General features: G+C 36.1%; 1 protein-coding gene across 2 annotated transcripts in view; it reads right to left on the minus strand.

Annotated features, from left to right (window-relative positions):
* Nucleotides 1-9,184: 9,184 nt before the first annotated feature.
* Nucleotides 9,185-25,396, minus strand: part of EDIL3 (EGF like repeats and discoidin domains 3) — a 422,530-nt gene continuing 406,318 nt past the window's right edge. For both annotated transcript variants that reach the window (XM_043593259.1, XM_043593258.1), the window contains one exon: nucleotides 9,185-12,194. In XM_043593259.1, the coding sequence (XP_043449194.1) occupies nucleotides 12,045-12,194 (150 nt within the window). In that variant the 3' untranslated portion in view covers nucleotides 9,185-12,044. The remainder of the gene's footprint in view (nucleotides 12,195-25,396) is intronic.

The following is a 25,396-nucleotide window of genomic DNA, read 5'->3' on the forward strand; positions in this document are numbered from 1 at the left end:
CAGAGCTGTGGGCATCCCTTGTCCCACTAACTCACATCTTTCTATATTCTCTAAAGCTTAGGCTCAACCCCAGGCTGAAAGACTGAAAAGGGGAAATTAGTGAATTTGAGAAGAAATTAGTAAAGTGATAGAATAATTTGTAAGTCTCTGAAGTAACTGAGTTTTCTTGGAAATAACTAAATTACCTCTCTCTCTCTCTCTTTTTTTTTTTTGTGGGGAACCTTAGGTAAAATTTAAAGAATGCCATTTTTGTATACCCAGGTTTATAGTCTGTGAAAAGTATGTGTGTCACAGTGACCAAAAAAAAAAATCACAACACCAAAAAACTGAAATTTATTGAACACCTGTAATATATATAATTCCATATTTTCAGAGGAGAAACTTTTCAGAGAAAAAAAACTGATAAACTGTCCAGAGAAGCTTTGGGATTTGAACCCAGGGCTGTCTAATTCCCAAACTTGAGATTTATTTTTTAGAGGCTGTAGAACCCTAGGCTCATTAACTCATGAGAGCGATGATACTAATTATTTGCAAACATGAGTGTCTTGGGTATAACAATCTAAAAAAGATATGTCCGCTAAATGGAAGAATTTGTCACTTGTCAACAGAGATTGCAGAATCCTGTCGGATGTCTGGTGCACTCCTTAGGGATAGATGGGGTGATTTAAGTTTCCTAATAGAATTTACAATTTAAAGCACCAAACTGAGAATATGCTAATAATATTAAAGTTTATATATTCCTATACTTTAAATAATGTCAATGTTTGAGCCTGTGAATAACTAACTTTTTCTTTGGAAATCAAAGAGGTAGCAGAGGTAAGAATAATGACTCTCAGATGGATTACTATTTTTATTAAAAGTTAACTCATAATACTGAAACCACTCCATTGAATAAATCTATTCTAATAAATATTCCCTAAAGTAAATTTCAGCTGAGCCATAGTTATTGTTTCAGGGCTTGATTTTGTGATGGGTCCAATTACATTTTTATTTAGGCAGGGTTACATAAATTCTGAAAACACCAAAGGATATGCCAACAGAAAGAAATATGACTTGTATAGGGAAACCAGTGTGTTTATTTTTGTGTGATTGTGGGGAGTAAATTTACTCCAACCAGACGCTAACCTAGGAGACATGTGTTTTTAATATTTTGAGAATCCTTTTACAATATAAATCAATGACTGTCATCTCCCGTTAATTTATGGGAGTGTTCTAATGAAAGTTTCAGTGGAATCACCTATTAATTCAAGTTTGCAGAAACACGCACTCTGCCTTTCAATCCGTGTTTATTTAAGTGATATGCAATATAGACCATAAATTGTGACACACGTGTACAAATTTTCAGTTTTATTTGCATTATCGAATAAATTTTTATTAAAGTATTCTAATAAACATTCTTTGAAGGAAAAAAATAAGTCAAATATTTTGCAAATAGTATGAAAAGGTAAATAGTGGCAGATTCAATGTTTTACCAGCTATAAACATTTTCTTCAGGAAGAGTCAGGAACAAGGTCCTATGCACTTATTCAAAGTGTCAATATAATAAAAGAGCTTTTTCATATGGTGGGGGGCAATTTGGATCAGCTCCCTATTCTGACTTTGCTGCCCCAGATTCCACCATAATTATTAGCAAGCCTTCTGAGTTCAGGTGGAATGTCGACATGGTTTCGTGGGTCCCCAAGTCCGACTCATGCTGAGTCACCATTTAATAGTGACTTATTGAATGAATAACAAAGATTCTAGAATCTTCAATTTTCTTTTTCTGTCCCATATATGACTTTCCTGATGTATCCTTACTGTAACTATTGTGGCCATTAAAAAAAAATGTTTGTTTTTGAGAGGGAGAGAGCACAAGTGGAGGAAGGCAGAGAGAGAGGGTTCCAAAGCAGGCTCTGAGCTGACAGCATGGAGCCCAATGCAGGGCTTGAACTCACGAACTGCAAGACTGTGACCTGAGCTGAAGCAGATTTTTAACTGACTGACTCATCCAGGCACCTCTATTGTAGCTATTTTTAAAATCAGGAATGAGGGGTAGAAAAAGAAGACTTCCATACTCATGTTAGGTGCAGCTTTTGATCCAAAGCACAATCAGTGGAGGGAAGATGGAGGCAAAAGCTGGAACTTTCACTTTCGTGCCCAGAGTTTTCAGAATATGCAAAACTGCAAAATATTGATAATCTCCCATCCTGGAAGATTGCCTTTCATAAAAATGGTAGACAGGCATTGGAACAAATCAATCCTTTGTCCCCAGCGTATAAGATACTAATTATAATTAGCAAAAGAGGCCTTTTCTGGGAATGTGATATGCACAAAGGCACTCCCTGTCCTCAGATCTTCCTCAAGATTTTCACTTGCCAAATGAAAAGAGGCTGGATTTTGACCTGTACTCAGACCCCTTGGCCTGTCATCTTTGTGTATAGCACAACCTGCTTGCCAGGACACAGATGCCCTGTACATAAATTTTATCATGGATATGTCTATAGATCCTTATGTTTTGCTTTTAGTAGACACTAGATAAATTTCTTGGATAAGAGAGTGCCTTCCATGCAAGTTTCAAATTATTATTTAGTGTGAAAGTGGTTTACCAAAAAAAAAAAAAAAAAGGAAATGGTGGGGAGTGCACCTGGGAGGCACAGTTGGCTAAGTGTCCGATCTCATGGTTGGTGAGTTCGAGCCCAGCGTGGGACTCTGTGCTGACAGCTCAGAGCCTGGAGCCTGCTTCAGATTCTGTGTCCCCCTTTCTCTATGCCCCTCCCCCACTCACACTCTACTCTCTGTCTCTCTCTCAAAAATAAACATTAAAAAAAAGAAATAGGAATCCATATATGATATTGTGCTTAAAGAGGAAACGGATATTGACTCAAACCAAGACCCAGAAATAACATGCAGAAATACATTAGCGATAATCTGGTACTCACATTAGACTACCGAATGAATATCCTCAAGTTTACAGGTGCTGCTGTAAAATAAGCCTAATGAAGGATGAACGAGATTAGGATTGGAAATGACCTTTTTACTACATTCAATGTATCTCACCCAGTTTGAGGCCTTACATTTTCAGAAGATCACTGAAAAGATTGAGTAGGTTTTAGGAAATGGAAGAGAAGTGAAAGAGCAAGTATATTTTTTTTTCTTAGAAAGAACAGGAACAGACTGATTATTGAAATCCTTAACTACAAGTTTTCTGATTTTAGTGAAAGATATAGATTCAGCTTCAGCAAGGATATAATTCAAATATGAGAAGTTAGATTCACTGACCATTAGAATAATTAGACTTACTTAGGTTTTACTATCCCTTCTTGAACACATTTAGATACTGAATGAATACAACCTAGAGAATTAAACATTTAAACAAATGCATCCCAGACGTAGCAGTCCCTTAATTCCAGTTGTCTAAGATTCTCTCAGCTTATTCTGGTTCACTGATGAATGATGGACAGAGAATTGACCATTTAAATCAAGTTATAGAAATTTAATTTACTGATGATATAAGGTTACACAAGGTTATTTGTCACTGATTAAGCTCCTAATTCTACTAATTGAGAAGTCACCAGGGAATGAAAAGATAATGCCTTCCACTTATTGTTAAGAAGTTGATTCCTTAAGTTGTGTTAGTGCCCATACCTGATTCTCTAAGATGTTACTCACTGTTCAGCTTATCTTCTAATCAAGTGTGTGTTAACTCTTAAATATTGAGAACTAGAACGCTAGAAGAGGTGGTTTTATGTTTCTTTTGCACAACTTGGGATTCTTCTTTAAACAAAAATGGAAATACCTATGGTTTCTCTTATCTATCAAGCACTAGATTTTCAAAATTTTCTTGAATACAAGTATTTTTTATTCTTGCATTAAAGATCTCATGTTCTCCATGTGGGGATAGGCTATGTACTGTGTCTATGGATAGCAGATGCATTGACATTTTGGGCTAATTACTCACCTTGGAAAAAATGAATGCTACCTGATATCTCATGGTTATCGTAAGTTGTTCAGTAATTTGTGGATCTTTCTTCGTATATTCATGTGATGGTCTACATTTCACCCACTGATAAATCATTTCAAATACATGTTATTAGGTAATACCGATGTATTAAATTATTTAGGACAATATGAGAAATTACAGAAGAAACAATGCATTAGGATTTTTTTTTAATGTTCATTTATTTTTGAGACAGAGAGATAGAGACAGAGTGGGAGTGGGAGAGGGGCAGAGAGAGAGGGAGAGAAAGAATCTGAAACAGGCTCAAGGCTCCGAGCTGTCAGCACAGAACCTGATGTGGGGCTTGAACTCATGGACCATGTGATCATGACCTGAGATGAAGTTGGATGCTTAACCCACTGAGCCACCCACGTGCCCCAACACTGCGTTTTTTAAAAAGTAGGCTTCACTCCCAGTGCAGAGCCCAACATGGGGCTTGAACTCACAATCCTGAGATCAGGACCTGAACAGAAGTCAGGAGTCAGATGCTTAACTGACTGAGCCACCCAGCCCTGATACAATGCATTCTTGGTTGGAGGCAAATCATTCCTGTTGCTAATGTGCGAGTATGTAATAAAATACGTTTTCAGGACCCTTTGACTCCAAGGAAGAAAAAGAGTATTGAACTGAGGGGGAGACATCTAAGATGTAGGTATGTGTGATCCAGACTCCCTGCATCTTGGACAAATATAACGTCCTTCTGCTCCTCTTTCTGCTCTTACAAAGAAGACAGGTTATTGCATTCTTCCTAGAGTTTTCATACTAGTAGATTGGATGTTTCAGCTGTCATGAATATTAATTTGGACAGTTTAGGTGTCATTTCAAATGTCCATTCCCTCAGACAACCTTCCCTGACTGATTTCATTTATTGGTGTAAATTCTGTCTTATGTTCTCTTTAAACTTTGAACATATTTTTTGGTATAGAGCCCAATGTAATAGTTTACTTTCTTGTCCACCTCCTACTGGCCTTCACACTGCGAATTTCTGAAAGTCAGAGTCTTTTCATCTCTGTATTTCCAGAACCTTGCCATAGTACTTAAATTTTACTCAAAAAAAAAAAAGATTTTGAAAAGAGGTTGGTTAATCTTAATAGTTTAACTTAATAGTTTTAACTACTTAATAACAGTTTCTATGGTGTTAGTTATAAAAGAATTTAGTGTTCAGTTATATATTTAGTGAAAGCAAAAATGATTTAATATTTTACAGGACTCAGATTGCCTGGGTGGCTCAGTTGGTTAAGTGTCCGACTTCGGCTCAGGTCATGATCTTGCGGTTTGTGAGTTGGAACCCTGTGCCAGGCTCTGTGCTGACAGCTCAGAGCCTGCAGCCTGCTTCAGATTCTGTGTCTCCCTCTCTCTGTCTCTCTCCCACTGACACTCTGTCTCTCTCTTTCTCTCTTAAAAATAAACATTACAAAAAATTAAATATAATACTTTATAGGATCTGAATTATAGCCTAATGCTACAATTCAGAGTCATAAGTGTTTGTGATAATAGATTTATGTAGGAAAACTCTCAAGCAAGGAATAAGTAGTATGAATTTCTGAAAACAGGCTGAGAAGGGAAGAAGGAGAGTGTAGGGGAACCAGATTATGGGGTTTTCAGCCACAATTGACTGTAGAAAAATCCATTAAAAGAAACAAGCATCAAAGTCAATTAAACAAACAAATAACCAAAGCAACACATGGATCTGCATTATATTTAACACCACGAGGCAGGTCCCCCGTAGGCAGCCTCTTCTCACGCAGCAAACCCACCTACAGGCCATACTGAATACTTGGGTGTACCCTCCCTAGCAGAATAAACAATGGAATAGAATAGGGGAAAACTTGTTTTATTAGAATGTTTTATGGACAAAGGGTTTTATCCACCACGTAGGAAAAATTCACACAGTTATCTGGGTAGTATCTTGGTTTTCTTAAAAAGCCTATCAGGCCTATAGCACCACAGTCCTTCTCTGTCCTCGCTGAGAGTGGAAAAGCCTTCTGCTGCCAGGATCCGTCCAATTCTGGCTCTAAGCTCACACTGACCACCCAGCATACCAGGCAGCTAGCCGACACTATCCATTTAGAAAGCAGTTCATGACCATGTTGCCGTGGTTTTCAAATGTTTATGACAGTGTCTCAGGGTAAGAAAAATAATTTATGCTGTGGTCAAGAACACATACATACACAGGAATGTAATTGAAACAAAAATGTTTTAGGAAAGAATTTTTACAGAGACTCATTCCTCCTCTTCCCTCTGCTTTTTTCCGCTCCTCTCCTATGGTATTTAATTAAAAAAAATGTTAGTGTTAATCCACAAATTTCTCACCACTAGAAGTTTGACAAGCATTTTAGTACTGTTTAAACATGGCTCTTAGAGTCTCAGTACACATCCCCAGCAGCTTATTCAGGTATTTATACCGCTAAAAATGGGTTCCTTTTAGGGATGTGTCTCAGTTCATTCAGGCTGCTGTAACACAGTTCCACAGACTGGGTAACTTATAAACAACAGAAATGTATTGCTCGTGCCCATTCTTCTGGAGGCTGTGAAGTTCAAGAGTATACAAGCACAAGAAAGTATCCAAGTTCAAGATAACTACCACAGTTGAGTGAGGGCCTACTTCCTGATTCATAGCTAGTGTCTTTCTGCTATGTCACATGGAGGAAGGGGCTAGGAAGCTCTGTGGGGTCTCTTTTATAAGACCACTAATTCCATTCATGAGGTCTCCACCCTCATGACCTAATCACCTCCCAAAATCCCCACCTCCTACACCATTACCTTTGGGGGTTAGGATATCAACATATGAATTTGGGGGGGGGCAAAAACATTAAACAATAGCAGGATGCACCTGCTGTTTAAAAAAATAACATTCTTCCATATTATTACCTAAGAAGTTCGAGAACTGAGGAAGCTAAACTGCTTGAGGTTAATTATATAGTGTTTTTTCTTTGTAATATGCCCTCTTTAATCTCTCTGTTCAATTCCTGTTTCTTGGGCCCAGGTGGAAAATGTCACTGGCCTGCCATAGTTCTCCTACTAAAGGCAAATTATTATTATTATTATTATTATTAAATTCTGCTCTATAATCACTAAGAAGTGGAACAGTGATAAAATATATGTAAATCTATGCTTAATTTGCCATTTCAGCCATATTATCAGGAATATTCCTTCTCTGTCATATGTATGCAGTCTACTCCCAGTTGCCTTGCCCTTAATTCCTTACAATGTCTGGGCCCTGCTGCTTATATAAGTTATTACAAAGCTGTCGCCATATTGGCCATGGGGGATGTATTGTTTGCACCATTAGTCTCGCAGCCTCCACTTCTTTTCCAGGTAGCAGCAGGTTGAGCTTATGTCACAATGCATCATCATTATTAACATATTTACGCAAGGGCATGTAAATGGCACTATGGGGATTTTACATAAATATACAAGAGTGTGGTTCATGCCTTTGAGGACATTAAAATAAAATTAAGTCAGAGGCAGTCACTATATGCAATGCCTAATCATGTAATACGGTGACCATTTGGTGATGCTACTATACCATATTTCCACAGCATTAGTGTTTTCAAATGACTCAGTCAACCCCTGCCAAGATATGCAAAAACAACTAAATGAAGAGCTTTTTCCAAAAATGTTTTCCTGTTTCTGCTACCAAATTCATCTAACAGAGGAACACTTTGAGTAAGTGCCACTTGCCTACTGTGGAAAACACTTTATTTGTTGGTAATTTTGAAACATCCAATATGAATTATAGACACTGCAATAGAATCAAGGAATCCTATTTTCCCCTTCAAAGTCAATAGAAAAATTGCTACACACACTAGGTATTCTTTTGTTGTAAAGACACATTTATCAGTACATTCTGCTTCAGAGTAGTTCAGGTATTTCTCAGCTAGCACAACGGTTTAATCCTCCATTTTACCTGCTCAGCTAAAAGGGTCATTTTGCATCTCAAGGGCTAGAGGCAATATTTTTCACAAATAAATAATACACTAACTCAGTTGTTAATATAGCTTTAAACCAACCTAGGGAAGAGAAAGAGAGCACTGCATTCCTGACAGTAAAGATTAATGTCTCTTTACCAAAATCTTAACTTAAAATCATGTATTCAAAGCTGAAGTGTTAGATGTTTTAAACTTTTAGATTATAGAGAAGAGAATATTTTCTATTCATGATGTTAGTCTTAACAGATTTTAAAACAAATTACAACATGGTCAGACTTTCCTCCTTGGAATTCTAAATGTTTCTATTGTTTGCATGTCTTAAATCAGTTATTTTAAAAGCTTCACTATTGAAATTTTTCATTTGAATAATTATTCTATCGAAATGAATTTTTGCCCTGTATAGATGTTGTCCTGATTCTTTATTGGCCTTATTTTATATATATATATATATATATATATATATATATATTTAACTTAGTAAAAGCATATATGTATATGTCTGTGTATGGGAAAAAAAAATTAGGCAAACAATGGAACTAAAGCATTCACATTCAAATACAGTTAAATAGGAATATGCACGACTACATAAGCACATATTACAAGTTGAAACTGAGAACTACCAGAGATTCGTTGAAACTTAACTAAGGAATCAACATTTAATAGCTTCCACTTTCCTCCAAAACTTCTGAATCTTAAAAATATATATATTTAAAAAGTGGGAGGAACACAGACTTCATATTTTACCTATGACTTGCAGAGGAGCAGAAATAGGGTTTAAAAGAAGCCAAATGTTCTGGAGGTCTTTAAGTGATAGCTGAGGTAACATGGGTAAATATATTATTAATGTTTGTGTTATTGCTTACTATTGACTGGATCTCTTCATTATACTCCTGAGAATCATGTACATAAAAGACAATAGAAATGATAGCAATGGCATCTGATTAACACTCGGCAGATCAATCCTGGAACACAAGACTTTAAATATGTATGAGGCAAAAAAATGACTTTGGGTTATTAGTATTCCAATAAATTTTCCACAGCTGAAAGGGACAGGAGAAATGCACACATTTTAATAATTTGGGAAAAGCCAAGTTAGCTGATACCAATGATATTTGGAGGCTATTGTAATCTTTTTTTCTTTTAATGCATTTGCTTAATTGTCCTGTACAAAGAAAAAGTAAGCCAAGCATGTAGTTAAGACTGGTGGGCATCACATTCAGACAACTTGTGTATTCTTACAAATGTGTTTAATTACAACTGCTTCAAAAGTACCCCAGAGTTTCAAAAGTTTTATTTTAAGTTTGAAGACTAGACAAGGTCATACTAATTTTACAACATCCTACATGATTTAAGTATATATACAAAGAAAAGAAAACAACGTTGGAATATTACACAGCTTTAAGGTTTGCAAAGGTTATCTGTGTCTTAGTTACTTCTGTACTTACTGACACATGAGACGCCAGCAGTGAGTATTATATTTCATAATTTGTTGACTAGCAAAGATACAGTCATTAGTACCCTAAGTCTTCAAAGTTCACACCAATCCTCATGAAGCCATTCAGAAAGAGAAAGTCAACCCTGAAATTAGAATTAGTGCCTATGATAAGTGCTTTTGACAGGACATAGATAAAATGGAGATGTTTAAAATGTTATTTCCAGAGATTATAAAATTAGCATATTATAGTTACTCCGTATAGTGAAGACAAGGTGATTCTTCTGGGAGTCCTGCTTATAAGATTTTCTTTAGTGTGAATTTAAATAGAATAAATTTGTTTCCCACTGATGCCATTGATACAAATGACACAACAGCTACATGCTACTTTATAGTACTTGTTAACATGACTACACCTGGGAACCCCTTTGTGATCATAAATTTGGACATCATGGGACCAATAGGTATCCAGTTGGCCATGCCATGTTGCTGAAGATACCAGAGAGCATAGAGAAAATGCACAAGCAAGGGAAAGCCATTTCAATGTGTTTCTAAAAGGTAACAAGTATAATTTTAACAAACTCTCTTTGAAAATATTTGTTTAAAAAACTATCAATAAAATAAAATTCAAAACATCACGAGAGGCAATGAATAATTTTGAGAAAGTAATTGTTACAAGGCATTACTCAGAATTTCCATAATATACTCTGCTGAGAATGGAGAATTGATTATGCATAGTCTGCAAAGGAAAACGGTTAGAAATTTGGTGGGACAGTAAAGGCTTAAAGAAACAAAAGGCACTGGCTAGACAGTATGTATGTGTATATTGTTGGGCCTATGTAATGATTTGTAATATGATGGTGAAATATAGGGAATAGAAAAGATTTAAATTCCTAATTTTAAAATTGCCCGAAAAAGGTAATATTGAGGACCTAACAATTTTGTTTGTGAAAGATGCTGAAAAATGATTGCCATTTAATAAGCTTCAAATCAACAATTTCTTAAGAACCTGAAGTAGAAAGCCCGTGGGCATAGGATAAGTATGTGACCAGCCAGTCCGAATTTTGCTCTTATTAAAAATGCCATTATGATTGACTTTCCCTTTAAATTCTTCACTATGATTGAAGACCACTCCATATATACATCATTAAGAAATGCTTTTAACACATGGACAGACAATACAGTAACAGTCTAGTGGCTTTTGTTATGCAGCACAAATAATAGAGGGGAGAAAAAAAAAACTTCTCAGTGTTACACAGGACCTTAACATTTCGTACACATACCATACTTTCTTTTCCAGGACCCTTAATTTAAAACTCCAATAATTCCGTGTCTAAGCCTTATAAAATAAATACTTGTAAAGGTTATAAATTAGATGTTGAGGACTTTTATGGAGGCAGTGTGAGCTTTAATTTGAGAGACATGTCAATGAAACCTCCATTATCAATAACAAATTGTTATGATAATTGCTTATTATTTCAGGACCTCTGAAGCAAAATAAATAGAAATCAATTTTCATCTTAAAATGATGGACTACTTGGTCATTAGTAAATACTTTTCTTTTCACAAATAACGACACAATGTGCTTTCCTGGGAAACCACTACCAGTTTCATTCAAGTCTCAATAAAATGTTAGTTTCACAGGAAATGCAGAGGTGAACAAACAAATGAGGAGTATGCTTGGCCAAGCTATGCAGCACGATGCTAACATTTGTTTGCTAAAAAATTTCTTAAATAGAGAAAAAAAATTGATTATCCTAAAGTGGAGATAAGGGTATGTAAATAAGCTGAAAACAAAGTTTAAAATTCCAGTTTAAAGGGACATCATATAACTCTGTTTTTGTTTATTCTGCAAAATGGTGGTATTCGGCTTTTTGTAAAGGAAGGCATTTGGAAATACATGGTTATAGCTTCCTTCAAAAATAGAATTGCAGATTCAATATACTGATATTAAATATGATCAATCTACTGATACACAATCATGTTCCATATATATGTATACATACACAAACATGATCCTCCTTTTAGGCAAATGCTAGGAGTAAACTCAATTAGCAAAAAAATATGGACTTATTCAGTCATGATATAATATAAAGATATATATGAATAGAACAAAAAGGAAAAAAGATCACATAATATTTGATTAGAAATACTGGAAGCAAAATGAGAAATATAATGTCAATTAGTACTGCCTGTTACAGATTCTTTAAAATTCTGTTCTAAGCACTGACAGTGTTTGGTAGGCACAGGGAAACAATTATGATAATGAAGAGTCATTACAGAAGAAAAAAAACTTATTGCTAACATTGCGGTATTCCTTTTATAAGAATTAGTTGAGTATTGATTATAAAAGTTCTATCAACTCTTGCTTCTACTTGATAACTATGAGATTTTTTTTACCCTTGCTATCAAAAGAGTGCTACTTTCTTTCCTTAATATATTTCAACCATTGTGAATAATTCAAAAGACAATGACAAAAGTAATTCACAAGTTAATGTGATGTTGCTTAAGAAATTTAAACAATAAAAATCAAATTAAACCATTGAAAAGGTAAGCTTAGACCTCCTTAAAGACAGTGGCCTACCATAATTTAAGCACTTTTTCATGAAAAATACCATTCAGTTTCCTACAGATTTTGCACAGTTCATTCCGTGGAGACACTTTTAGGGAGATAGAGAGGAGAGTTGTGGGGTATGGAGTCTCCTCACTCCTCCTCTGTGCAGCCCAGCAGCTCCGACCGCAGTGTGATCCTTCCATACCAGGACCAAGGAAGGATTCTTATGTGCCGTGCATAGATGGGAGGGTCGATGACATTTTTCCTGTGCGTATCATTGTCAAAATTGCCCTGGAAAACCTAGTAAAGAAGAGCAAAGAATATCAATCATGTAGCCTTCTTTTTCTTGGGAATTATTATTATTATTATTATTATTATTTTTTTTTTTTTTTTTTGGGACAGAGAGAGACAGAGCATGAACGGGCGAGGGGCAGAGAGAGAGGGAGACACAGAATCGGAAACAGGCTCCAGGCTCCGAGCCATCAGCCCAGAGCCTGACGCGGGGCTCGAACTCCCGGACCGCGAGATCGTGACCTGGCTGAAGTCGGACGCTTAACCGACTGCGCCACCCAGGCGCCCCGGGAATTATTTTTATTATTTTCTTGTTTCGAGCTTTTTTCCCAAAAGTGAGATTTGAGAAGTAATCATGTTTTTCAAAATAAATTGTTGCAGCTTCTTTCTAATGATAATTTTTAAACCAAACTGTCAAGTAATGTTTAATGTAAAGACTTAAATAAGGGGTGCCTGGGTGGCTCAGTTGGTTAGGCATCTGACTCTTGATCTCAGCTCAGGTCTTGATCATGAGTTCAAGTCCCATGTTGGGCTCCACACTGGGTGTGAAGCCTACTTAAAAGCAATCAAATAAAAATAAATAAAACAAAACTGGGTGTCTAAGGCAGGAATATGTATATCTACCATTTCCCTTTGCCTATCAGGTTTTTAAAAATGCAACAGATATTTATTTTTTGCTTATGTCACAGGCTGATGTTGATTAGGCAGCTTGCTGAGGGTGCTCTCTTCCAAGGAGTGACTCAGAGATCTAGGCTTCTCTGATCTAGGCTAGCCATCATCTGAAACATGGGGTCTCCACACTGACAAATGATATGGTGAAAGAGAGTTGTTAGCCTGTGCAGGATGTTATAAAGAACACAGTAAGGAAGCAGCTTACATCATTTTTGGATACATACCATTGACCTTAACTAATTATATGACCCCAGCCCAGCCATAAAGGAAGCTGGAAAATGGAGAGGAGAGCATGGATATTTGGTGAGCACAGTACTATCACAATGTCTTTTGCTCACTTTTCACATAGACAACAAATTCCCCAAGAGATAACACAATCAATGCTGTTTTGTACTCCCCCCACCTTTTTTTTTTTTTTTTTTTTGGCTTCTCTGTCTATTAATTTCTGGATCCATGCAATACTGTTGTGATCATTGTGACTTATAATGTTCTGACACGTTGGCACTGCATTATTCTCTATCTTCCTTCTTTTGTTGCAAAGCTTTTTTTATTTTCTTAGTGCATTTTATGTCCATTTTTCTCCCAAGAGACCTTTATAATAACTTTGAAAAGTGCTTGTTTCAGAAAAAACAAAATCAAACTACTGGGATCCTGATAGAAATGGTATTAAATTACACATGACTTTGGGAGAAATTCATGCATTCATAATATTTAGTCTTACTTGAAGATTTCATCATTTTTTAACCTAGAGATTCTGAACACTTATTATTGAAGGAATTTCTAATGATTTTATATTCACATTTTTATTTCAGCTCAACTAGGATAGTGAATGTCTCTTCAGAGTTTCCCCTTTTAACTTTATGAGGCATCTTATAATTGGAAGATAATTTTGTTTCTTGCTTGAGATCAAAACATGACTATATGGCTAAAGGGAGACCTGAAAAGAAAATTCCCCAAAGGAAAAAGAAAAGAAAAGAAAAAAAAAGAAATGCTATCACTACATGACAGAATATTTAACCTGTATCTTTGAACATTCTAAAATTAAAGGGAATGTTTTAAAAACCGTCTTCTAGAATAAGTTGGTTCAGTCTCACATGATCATAAAAGGTCCCTCGGAAATAGAAAAATAAAGATATGCTCTTTAAGGCATTAGACAGCATGGCACTGATTAATAGAAGCAAGAGACAAGATGGGGTAATCTTTCTGTTGGTCCCATGGAAAGATTACATGTCGTTGAGGGCAAATGCAAAGTGCCATCCCCATCTGGTGGGGAATAATCTTTCAACATGACACAAAATATATCTCAAAGGCTATTTTTGAATAAATACTTGCTGAAGAAGAGAATACCGAACTGTGCCAAATCTAGAATTCATCATCCTGGCATATCTGAATCCATTTTCATTTAATAGGCATTTTATCCTCAGCAATGCTCTGGCTTTGAATTGACCAAGCAGGAACTAATTCTGGATTTAAATGTGTTACTAAGTAACAGTGTCTCTGTTAGCAGAAGCTCACATGGATAGGGCATACCACACAAACACTCACCAGAAATCCATAGAGAGGTTGTCATTGCAAAAGCAGAAAATAAGAGAGTATATTGTACGGATCCCTGACATTCTCTCTGACATATGATGTTGGATTCAAATGCTTCACTGAGATTGTCGTGTTACAATTTAATACAGAATCTCAAATCCAATTTCATAGCCCTGCTGGAGAACTTAATGTATATCTTCAGAATAATAGAACTTAAATTCATTAACTTTCATCACAAGATCTATAACCATCCAAAACATAGTGGCATACCACTTCTTAAGAAACATATACAGTAAGAAACAATTTGCTTTTAAGTCACTGGTCCTCAGCACAAGTTTCAATAAGAAACTATCAATCCAGAAAGGAATAGTTGACATATTAGTTAGACTTATCTTTTTATAATGGAAAATATATTTAAAGAAACTACATCAGATCTGAAACTGCATACAACTGTGACATTTCTGATTCAATGTGTGAAAGTCATAAATATTTGAATGCTCATTAAAAAGATTAAATGAAGTTTCATAAAATAGTATCATTAAAAAACAAAAATTTTCACAGAAAAACAGCCACAGTCTACATTGGAATCACCCAAACTATGAGCTAAAGGTAGTGAAAATATACTTTTAATACTGGAGGTCTCTCAGTAATGATATAGTAGCGAACACTAAGCACATACTTGCGATTTCTAACATGACATCTTGTACTTGCTGTGCAAACATGTGGCTCATGTACTGTTTCCTTGTCTCCAGTGCTAGGAAGATCTTGCTTAAGAATTGCAGTTTCAAAGTTTTACCCAGCAAAGGAATGCAAACTCAGTATTTTTAGTTAACTTTTAAAAATGTGTAAAAATTCTAGCAATGCACTTTCGTATACACACTTTAGACATATAAGCACCTCGATTGAAATCAAAGTCTGAAAAGACTGATGGAAAACATTGAATGGATCTCCACTGAGAAGGGGAATATTGTACACAAGAAAGATAGTTTGAGAAGTTTTTAGGAAAGAGTCTGCACATGCTTCAGTTTCAGGAGGAGGCTCAGCTAATAATTAGCTGATGACAAGTTTGTTGATGCACTAAGACATGATAATGCTTAGGGATCTCAGGATTTTCCCAACACACGGGGCCTCAAGGAAAAGGTACTGAAAGTACTTTGGAGAGGCTTCCACAGTTACAACCTAGAGGATAAGGGAGAAAACTACAACTGCCTCCATGTGGCGGAGATGTTGGATTCTGCTTTCCAATGTCAACTCTCCTGTGATAGTTAAAATTCAAATCAGATTCTAATGAAAATTCAAATCTCAACACAGAGAGACTGTCAGATAAAACAATTAAATGTTGCTTCTAGCAACGTTTTAACAATTTTTTTCTCAGATGAGACTTGTCATTCTTCGTTAGGGACAATGGTCTATTCAGGCCAGAGTAGACGTCATCAGTGGAGACTGCCAAGAAGGCAGGATTATCCTTCATGACACAGTCAGAGAGCTGGGTCATATCTCAGCTTTTCTTAGCAGCCATGTACTATATACCTGCCTTTCACAAATATTGAGGAATTCTTTGGGGATTTCTTGCACATACTACTTACTTAGAATGCCATCTGGTCTGTGAAGATATACTTCTTGTTATTTGTTGTAAACAAATGCATTAAAAGTTTTAAAGAGACTCTCACTGGTCTAACCTTTTGGGATCTAACCAGCAGTTTTAAGCAGTTTTAGGTAGCCTCCCTGAGCTCTTCAGGGCTAAAGAGTCTGTATTTTAGCAAGGTCTTGGGTAACCATCAGTTCATCCCTATGGCGTTTTGGTCACCCCTTTCTAGATTGCATTATCTCTCTTTTGATATGTGGAGACTAGAACGATATCTGGAATTCCAAATATTGTGGAAATATAAGGGTTGAATAAGCTTTCTCGAGTTTTCTCTACTGTTTGTATTTGCTTTGGTAATGGTGTCAGACATACCATTGGCTTCATTGGCTATGTCGATACACCAATCTGATATCCTTAAAGGATAAAAGTTCAAGATAAAAATCCACTACCCTAAAGCAGCATTTGTGTGTGTGTGTGTGTGTGTGTGTGTGTGTGTGTGTTCAGGGCAGGAAAAGGAATGGAAAAGTGAAAAAAATCTTATTTGGCATATATAATTTCAATTATTTATTCTTTCATCTAGAGTACTTATAACAAAGTTAGAAAAGAACAGTCTTTTCAAGCTCTGATCCTTGAGAAACCCTGTATTTATTTAACTCTACCCATACAATGGAAGAACCCAAGACTTGGAAAAGAAGGCATAGATCTGCCAGCACCAATTTTTTTCTAACATTTCTGACATGGAACTTTCAGCCATGGCAACCTATTCATCAATATAATAGGGTAGGTATGCTTTTAGACACTTTGGAAGTCTGTCTTTTTATGGGTTGACATATGCCTCCTTCAAACTTTGATCTATGATCCTAGTGATTTATGCTCAAAAAGCATAGAAGATATCTAACTACCAAAAGAAAAACACTAATAATAACTAATATAAACCTATCAAAAACTCAAAAATAGTGTTTGAGGCTAAACAGTCATGGTTGCTTAAAAAATTCCTCGTTTAAGTTGATCTTCAAACTTATCATCTTGACTGCATTCCATTGGATACCCTCTGGTTTAACTATGACTCAATTAAAGTGTGGATTTATCCAGACATAGTATGTAGTTATGACTTGAATGGCTCAAAATATAGAAGATACTTACCTTTGTTACAGATACAATGCTTCTATCAATGCAATAAAATTATTTAAAACGAGTAGATTCACTTTGGTCATGATTGATGACTGATGGCCAAATAAACTATGAACTTTGTCATAGAATTTCTCTTAAGCCAGGATTTTCCCAATGTTTTACTTGTAAAATAGATTTATAGTGGATATAGAAATTTATGTTTATTCCAATTTCATTTCATTTTATTGAATCGTGACATTTTAAAAATAGCAATTCCTTAGTTAAAATAATGATCTATATAAAAATAGTAGAAATTTAATAGACATTGGAGTTAAGTATCTATTTCATAAAGTAACCATTTATGTGTAATGTGAGTATAAAATCTGGCATTTTGAGTGACATAAAGGACTTACACTTATTAGTTTATGGTTCAGCATCATAAAAATTGTTTTATATATAATAATTTTAATAAAAATTATTATCATATAATATTATATTATTCTATAAAATTACTGAGGGGCGCCTGCATGGCTCAGTCAGTTAACTGTCCATCTTCAGCTCAGGTCATGATCTCGCAGTTTGTGAGTTTGAGCCCTGCATCGGGTTCTGTGCTGACAACTCAGAGCCTGAGGCCTGCTTCGGATTCCGTGTCTCCCTCTCTCCCTCCCCCACTCATACTCTGTCACTCTTTTCCTCAAAAGTAAATAAAATATTAAAAAAATTGAATACAAAGAACATTACTTGAATTTCTTTGGACTGTCAAAAATTTCAGGTATAACTTGAATGAATGCTTTAATGGTTTAAAGTCTAATGAAGATTTTCACAGAATTAGTATGCATAAATGAAAGTAAACATATTTATTTATTCATATAGTGTTTATAAGAAAGACCAGTTGCTTCTCATTCTATAACTATATTATTAATATGTCTTAGTAAAATTTGCAATTTTTGTTCTACTTTGCCCTATATTAAAGCATTCTAAAAACCAAAACTTTTCATTAAAAAATAAAATAAAATGTGAGGCTTGTGTTAAAATGTATAGAAAACTATGTCTTAAAAAGTTTCAGTTAGTGGTATGAATGTACATCACATTAAAAAAAAACTTATTGGAAGTTTTACATGTATGAAACTTCTGTTAGTGATTGAATATAAAAAGTCTGAAACCAAAGTTTGATTATTTTAGCCTACATAGACTCTAGCTATTATTCAGTGAATTCAATTTTCTAGGAAAATTTATCAGCATCCTGAAACCATTTCATGATTGAATGGCTGGTATATCATTCTTGATGGTTTCTCTCCAATCAATTCCACTAAACCAATGAAACTCTGTAACAAAATTAGTCTAAATATAAGTACATTCTTTCATATGTAAAACGGAAACAAGAAATCAGTTTCCAGGTAAATTCCAACATTCTAGGAAATGTTCCTTGAAAAACAGTGCATACTGAGAATCACATTCTAAGAGGCGCACACACACATAAAGAAAAGGTTTTGTCAGAGAGAGTAGATTGTGTTAATAACCATCTACATTGATCATGAGTCTGCAAAAGAATGAGTTGGGGGATGAGCCCTCACTATAAGACTTCACAACAATGCTGCAGCAAAAATCCTCACTGGTAGAGAGGAACAGAGAGCTGCCTCAGTGTCTTCCAACCCTAAGCATCCTGCCCTTCAAAAGTCACAATGTTTGCAGACGTAGGTCATTCCAGTGAAGAGAATACAAAACATACAACTTTGTGCAATATGAGTGTGCAGTAAAATATTAATCTTACCCCAAAAAGAGGTCTGATCTTTGCTTTCAGCTCCTGTGAGCTGAAAGCCTTGGAAGATCCTGCGGGAGAAGACTGTCTTTGTTTACATGGGCTGGGCCAGATAATGTATGCTAACAAAGTGATTTATGGTGGGGGCTTTGGACCAACTTGACCACCTAAGGGGCTGGAAACTAAAGTCAGCCTTGCGGGCAGTAAACCATGTTTACATAACTGAGCTTCAATAAAAACTCTGAACATCAAGGCTGAAGTAAGCTTTCCTGGTTGGTAATACCTAGTGTATATTGTATGTCACATATCATTGCTGAGAGAGATTTAGCACTGTTCAAGACTCTGAGAGAAAACAATGGAAAGCTAATGCCTAGAACTCTTCTGGATTCTGCCCCATATGCCTGTTCTCTTGGCTGATTTTTTTTTAAGTTTATATATTTATTCTGAGAGAGAGACTGAGACAGCATGAGCAAGGGAAGGGCAGAGAGAGAGAGAAGAGAGAGAATCCCAAGCAGGCTTCTGCACTGAGAGCACAGAGTCCTATGCAGGGCTCGAACTCATGAAACCATGAGATCATGACTTGAGCAAAAACCAAAAATCAGACACTTAACCAACGGAGCCACCCAGCAGCCCCTCTCTTGGCTGATTTTTATCTGAATCTTTTCACTGTTATAAACTGTAACTGTAGGTATAATAATTTTAAATGAGTTCTGTGAGTCGTGAATTGTCATACCTAAGGTGGTCTTGGTGACCTTTGAACACTGTTGTTGTGAGAAATGAATGTGGATTTAGGAACTCCCAAACTCGGCAATGAGTAATTGATGTTGTAAGGTTATAGGTTTCATGGAGGACTTTTTGATACTTGTAACGATTAGTCTGAAAAGGGACCCCAAATACCTCAAAGAATTGTGCCCCAAACTTCCTCAACCTTATGTGCCAGGCCTCAGGCTTCAAATTAATTGTGAACATATTCTTTTACGATTCTTTGAATAAATCCTAAATTTCCTCCTGAAATTTATTTATCGTGGCCCTTGAGAACACTTTCTAAATCTTTTATTCTTAGGTTCTACTCGCTCTATTTTACTTGCTCCTTTTATTTTTATTTTCTGGATGATATTTATTTTCATGAACAGAACCCTAGCAAATACATCAAACAGCTAGTGTGGCTTGCTTGTTCTGTTTCGTATTTCAGTAACAAAACAACTCACCATCTTTATTCTTTCGTATTTCTTTAAAATCATTTCTGCAAAAGCTTACACATTCCATGGGGAATGGTACTTTGGCCATCTACTAGGGATTAATTTGAAATCCCTGGGAAACTGCCAGGTTTTCTGAAAGCTGTAGACTATAGTGACGTATATAAATCATTCTGCACTGTATTTCATATTGGATACCAATTTTTATCTGTGTTCCTTTCAGCATGGTATTTTGTTCCACAAGCCCTTTAAAAAACCTGGACCCTGGTTCCTTCAGAGATTTCTTTCCTTCCCAAGCTCCCTCAGTGAAATTAGATGAGGCTTTCAAACTGCCTACCCAAAGACTTAACTTCAAAGGTCCAATTATAGGACATTTTTGTTTGATGGGGGAAGTAAAAAGAAAAACATGGGGACAAGTACCATGTCTTTCTTACACTAGTGCATGGATCATTTTAAACCATTAAAATGAATATATGGATTCTTTGAGAAAATGCATTCCACTCCCATTGCTGCCCTCAGGAGATTTCTTGTGGCTCCGAAGTTTGCTCTCTTTTGTAATTATGTAAAAAAGGAGGTCTTTGGCTTCAGGAAATACTGCATTTCACTGAACTGATCTGGCTTTGCTTCATGTTCCTAGTATATATAAATCTCTGATTATATCTCAAGAAATCTTTACTAACCCACATATCTGATATTCACTTAAGAGGTTTTGCAGTATTATGTGCACTGTATTGTTCTTCCTGTTACACATTTTTTCTTCCCAAAATGCACTCATGGGAGATTCTAATAATAATTGGCCACAACAATGCAAATATGTTACCTCTTTCTTTCTACTCTGACAATAAAGGGACTTTTCTTTTATTGATTTTCAAACTGTCACACACTCTCATTTTCCTGTAATTAATACGAAAGCTGGTTGGCTGATATTTAATTCTTGACTGGGAAAGAGGGCTGTCATATCTTTCTAAAATCCCTTCCTCCTTAGGTACTCTGGCGGCTGGGAGCATTGGGAAAGAAGAGGAAATGGCACATCTTTGGGAATATTTTTGAAAACTTTTAACTTCTGGCCTCTCATGGAAAGGCTCGCCTGACCCATAGAGGTCTGAGATGGAGGGATGTAACTCTCCACAGTAACATCACCCTCTCTGTTACTGGCAAGCTGGCAGAGCTTATACCTGTGACTCCCTAGTCCACTGCGAGAGTGACAAGTTGAGCTAAGGAATTGCTGAGATTCAACACAGCCAGATTCTCACAGCTGAGATTCAACACAGGGAAAAGGCCTGGGGACAGGGTAGCCACCTCCATTCCATCTGTGATTTTCTTGCAGATCCTTAACTCCAAGTGTCTGGGGAGCGGGCCGCTTCTTACAAAGCGCCAGAAGGGCCTCACTGAGAAATTCATAATATTTCTGTTAAGTCTTGACCCTGGAAAAAAAAACTCAGAAAAATCAAAGCTAAAGTTTCTAATTCTGTTGACTGTTACCTTTCTTCTCCCATAGTTGCTGGCATTTAGAATGCTCACTCTAAAAGTCACTCAATAGGTAGGACACACAACCATATTTAACTTCTTTTATGATGAGAGTCTCCTTAGGAAACAAGAATACCCTAGGAAATATATCATATAGGATGATTGCCTATAAAGATTTATGAAACATAAAATATGCCATTCTAAACTGTGACTATATACTTAAACTATCTGATTTCTAGCACTCAGATTTTGACTGCCGTAAGAAATAGTCCTACAGAAGAAACAGAACTGGAAAATCATGTGCTTTTTTTAAAGTTTATTTTTATTTATTTTAAGAGAGAGAGAGAGAGAGAGAGAGAGAGAAAGCAGGGGAGGGGCATGGAGAGGGAGGGAGACAGAATCCCAAGCAGACTCCACACTGTCAGTGCAGAGCCCCATGTGAGGCTTGAAATCACAAACCATGAGATGATGACCTGAGCCAAAATCAAGAGTCAGACCCTTAACCGACTGAGCCACCCAGGTGCCCCGATCATCTGCTTTAAAAGATATCTACAGGAGATATTACCAGGAGTAGTAGGAGAGTAAGACCATCTTATTTTTTTTTTTTCTTTTTTAGTCTAACATCAGAAATGTAGAAATGCCTTTTCTTTTTTCTATAAAAGTACAAAACAGTCTGCCTCTCTAATAAAGCTCAATGCTCATCTCAAAATTTCCTAAGTCACACAGGGCATTTTGCATTGTATCAGAACAATCTGTAGTCTGACTCTATCCCTTCATAGTAGAAATTTCCATGATGTGGCAGTAGAGAAATTGGTGTCTGATAATTCCTACCCCACCTTAGGAACCTTTTCCTCACTCCACATCTCCTTGAAGAGTTTCATCCTATTTTGGTCAGAAATGACTTCATACACAACTATATATATACTATATATATGAACACAGTAGTGATTTCAGCATCCAGCCATGTGTCTTCGAAGCCAGACTGCTAAGGAGGAAAGAGTGTCAGGGAGTTGGAGAAAATAATTCTGGAGATGGACAAAGAGGTGGCAAAGTGAAAGCTCAAAGATGAAGCAGGTTGTGAGGGTGTGTGCATGCGTTTGCTGTGCTTGACTAGGCATGGAAGAAAGGCATCCCCGCTTTATTCTGTCTTCCTTATGTGTGTTCTCAGAAGAACATCTGGTCTAGCTGGAAAATCTGGGAGATCTTTAATGGAGACAGGATTGCAGATATAAATTTGGGATATACTTATACTAAAAGAATTATTCATTGCTGATCTGAAATTCAAATTTAACAGGGTATGCTGCATTTGTGTTTGGTAAATCTAGCAACTCTAAATGAAGAGCATAGAGTAAATGGCCCTGAGTTGAGCAGCTGCAAACTCTACTTGGGTTTGAGCTGGATCCTGGGTCTTTTTGTTTCAATGTGTTGACAGCACAATGATTATTAAATTATATTGGACATCAGGAGGAAAAAATCACCTTTGCTAATGCTTATAGATACTACTAAACTACCAAAAAGAAGAAAATAAATCAAAAGTGAAACGTTGCTATGTAAAAGTAATATTTTTTTCACTCCCTTACAAAGAATGCCTTCCTTTAATTATTGTTAACTATTTAACATTTCATTTATCTGTACAAAATTAATTTTATTTCTCGCTTTATTGGAAAGCAGGAAATTAATTCCTGTGTTTGGTCTTCTGGGTTTTTTTTTTTCTATAGAAAAATTGGAAAAAAAATACTCCTTTCATGCAGGTATAATCGCTGGGTTCATCTTTAATTTTTAAAATTATCCTTTAATCAGCTTTGTGTCTCAAATTACACCAGAAGCCTTATAATGATGAGAAATGTGTTGCTTATACAATAAGGCCCCCAAGGGGCTTAGTACCTTAGCTCCTTGAGAGCCCTCCATACATACAAATAAGCTTTCTCTTTGAGATGCAACAAAAAGAAGTATGGACATGAGCGTCGTTGCCTAACGGGTCGTTTCATAGGGTGTGGCAGATCCAGAAATCCTTTTATAGATTCTTATAAGCATGGAATTATGACAGGCATCTTTTATCCTTTTTCGGATTTAAACTATGGAATGAGTAGAAAAAGACTAGAACATGAATTCATTTTGAAAGTCAGAGACTTTCATTGCTTCACACACTACGGCTGAACGTGTGCTGGTGGACAGGAAAAACGGCATGTGTGCCCTGTGGAACTGACATCCTAGAGGGTTTTTTCACCTTCAAAATATGCATATTCAGCAGTCAAAATATTAGTTGTTTGGTAATTACTTAGAAATGAAGTGGGTTCATATTTTTTGCTGTATTCCAGCCAATGGTAAGTGCATAGTTCCAACACCCAAAATAATGACATGTTTTTTTTTTTTTTTTCTCTTACTCAGACTGATCAAATGCTCATTTTAATAGTGGGGATGGTAACTATCAGATTCAAGTTAAATAGGATTCTATTTTTTCTAATAAAACTATTAAAAATCTTTCACAGCTAAGCTCTGCTATTTCTGTCAGGTTCATCACTGCCTTTTAATGAATAATAACATTTTTGAAGTTTAAACAACTTATTAAAGGTTTATAGCCTTGACTATTCTATTGTGGACCTATCGCTAATCAGTATTTTTAGTGTGTCAACATTTTTAATCAGTGGCTAGGGTCATAGTTGGGCTAACACTTGATGGTCCCTCACAGTCGTAATACAAGCATGACTTAATAAGAGAATGTGTAATTATTTTCCATGAGGGATAATGTCATTAAACAATTGTGATTAATAATATATGTCAAACAAAAACATGAGATATTCAGAATTTTCACTGTGGATATTTTTATTAATTTCTGATGAGTGATTGTGGATTAGGACGACAAAAATTAAGATACTTAAAGTTTTTTGGCATTTGAGCCTTGGGAAAATTAAGGCCATAAATATAATAATGATATGTAATAATAAAAATTACTTTCAATGAACATTTTACTTTAATAGCATGTTATGTAATGTATTTCATGTGTTTTTCACACATTTTTTTCATTCATGCAGAAACATCTGTTACCTAGAAAAAGTATATGGTTTCAAATTTTAAGGTAACTTATCAAATTTTCCAGAAACCAAGAAGTTCTTATGTTTTTAGGATATAAGATAATTAACACAAATTAAAAAAAAAACATGTATTTAACCCTCACTGCATTTTTCTGCATTGTTTGCTCCTTTCTCCATTGACAAAAACCAAACCCACAGATCCAAAAAGGCATCAGTTAGGCCAAGTTTGAAAATTAGGGTTTAATACATAATCTGACTGCAGTTAACCTCCCCCGGAAATGCAGTCTTAACTGGTCGGTCAGGAATTTTCTGATGGGCGCCAAGGAGTCTGCCACATGGGCTCTCTCCATCCCCCAGAGGAAGATGAAGTAATCTGCCTGATAAGACTCTTTGCTTTGACCCCTAAGGGAAAGCAGCCTTGCCTGGAACAATCCTCTTGTGCTAGTAACTCTTGTCCTATCCCCCCTCTATACAAACCTTCCATTTTGTACAACTCTTCTGAGCTCCCTCTACTAGGGATAGAGAGAGGGGGAGATACAGAATCTGAAGCAGGCTCCAGGCTCTGAGCTGTCAGCACAGAGCCGGCCGTGGGGCTCGAACTCAGGATCTGTGAGATTATGACCTGAGCTGAAGTCCATTCCCTAACCAAATGAGCCACCCAGTTGCCTCTTAAATGTTTGTTTTTTAACATCTTGAACTTATGTCTCACTGAGAATGAGGTTTCATACCATCTGTGCTGGGATATTATATGTCACTAAATAAGAGTCATAGAGGCAGGGATGTTTTTCTTGCCCTTGTTCCCAGCCCACTCCCAAATCAGAGAGTTTTATGGATTTTGTGCCTGTTTGTTTTTTTTT

The sequence above is a fragment of the Prionailurus bengalensis genome, chromosome A1 (genome assembly GCF_016509475.1).
Source record: "Prionailurus bengalensis isolate Pbe53 chromosome A1, Fcat_Pben_1.1_paternal_pri, whole genome shotgun sequence".
Lineage (NCBI taxonomy): Eukaryota > Metazoa > Chordata > Mammalia > Carnivora > Felidae > Prionailurus > Prionailurus bengalensis.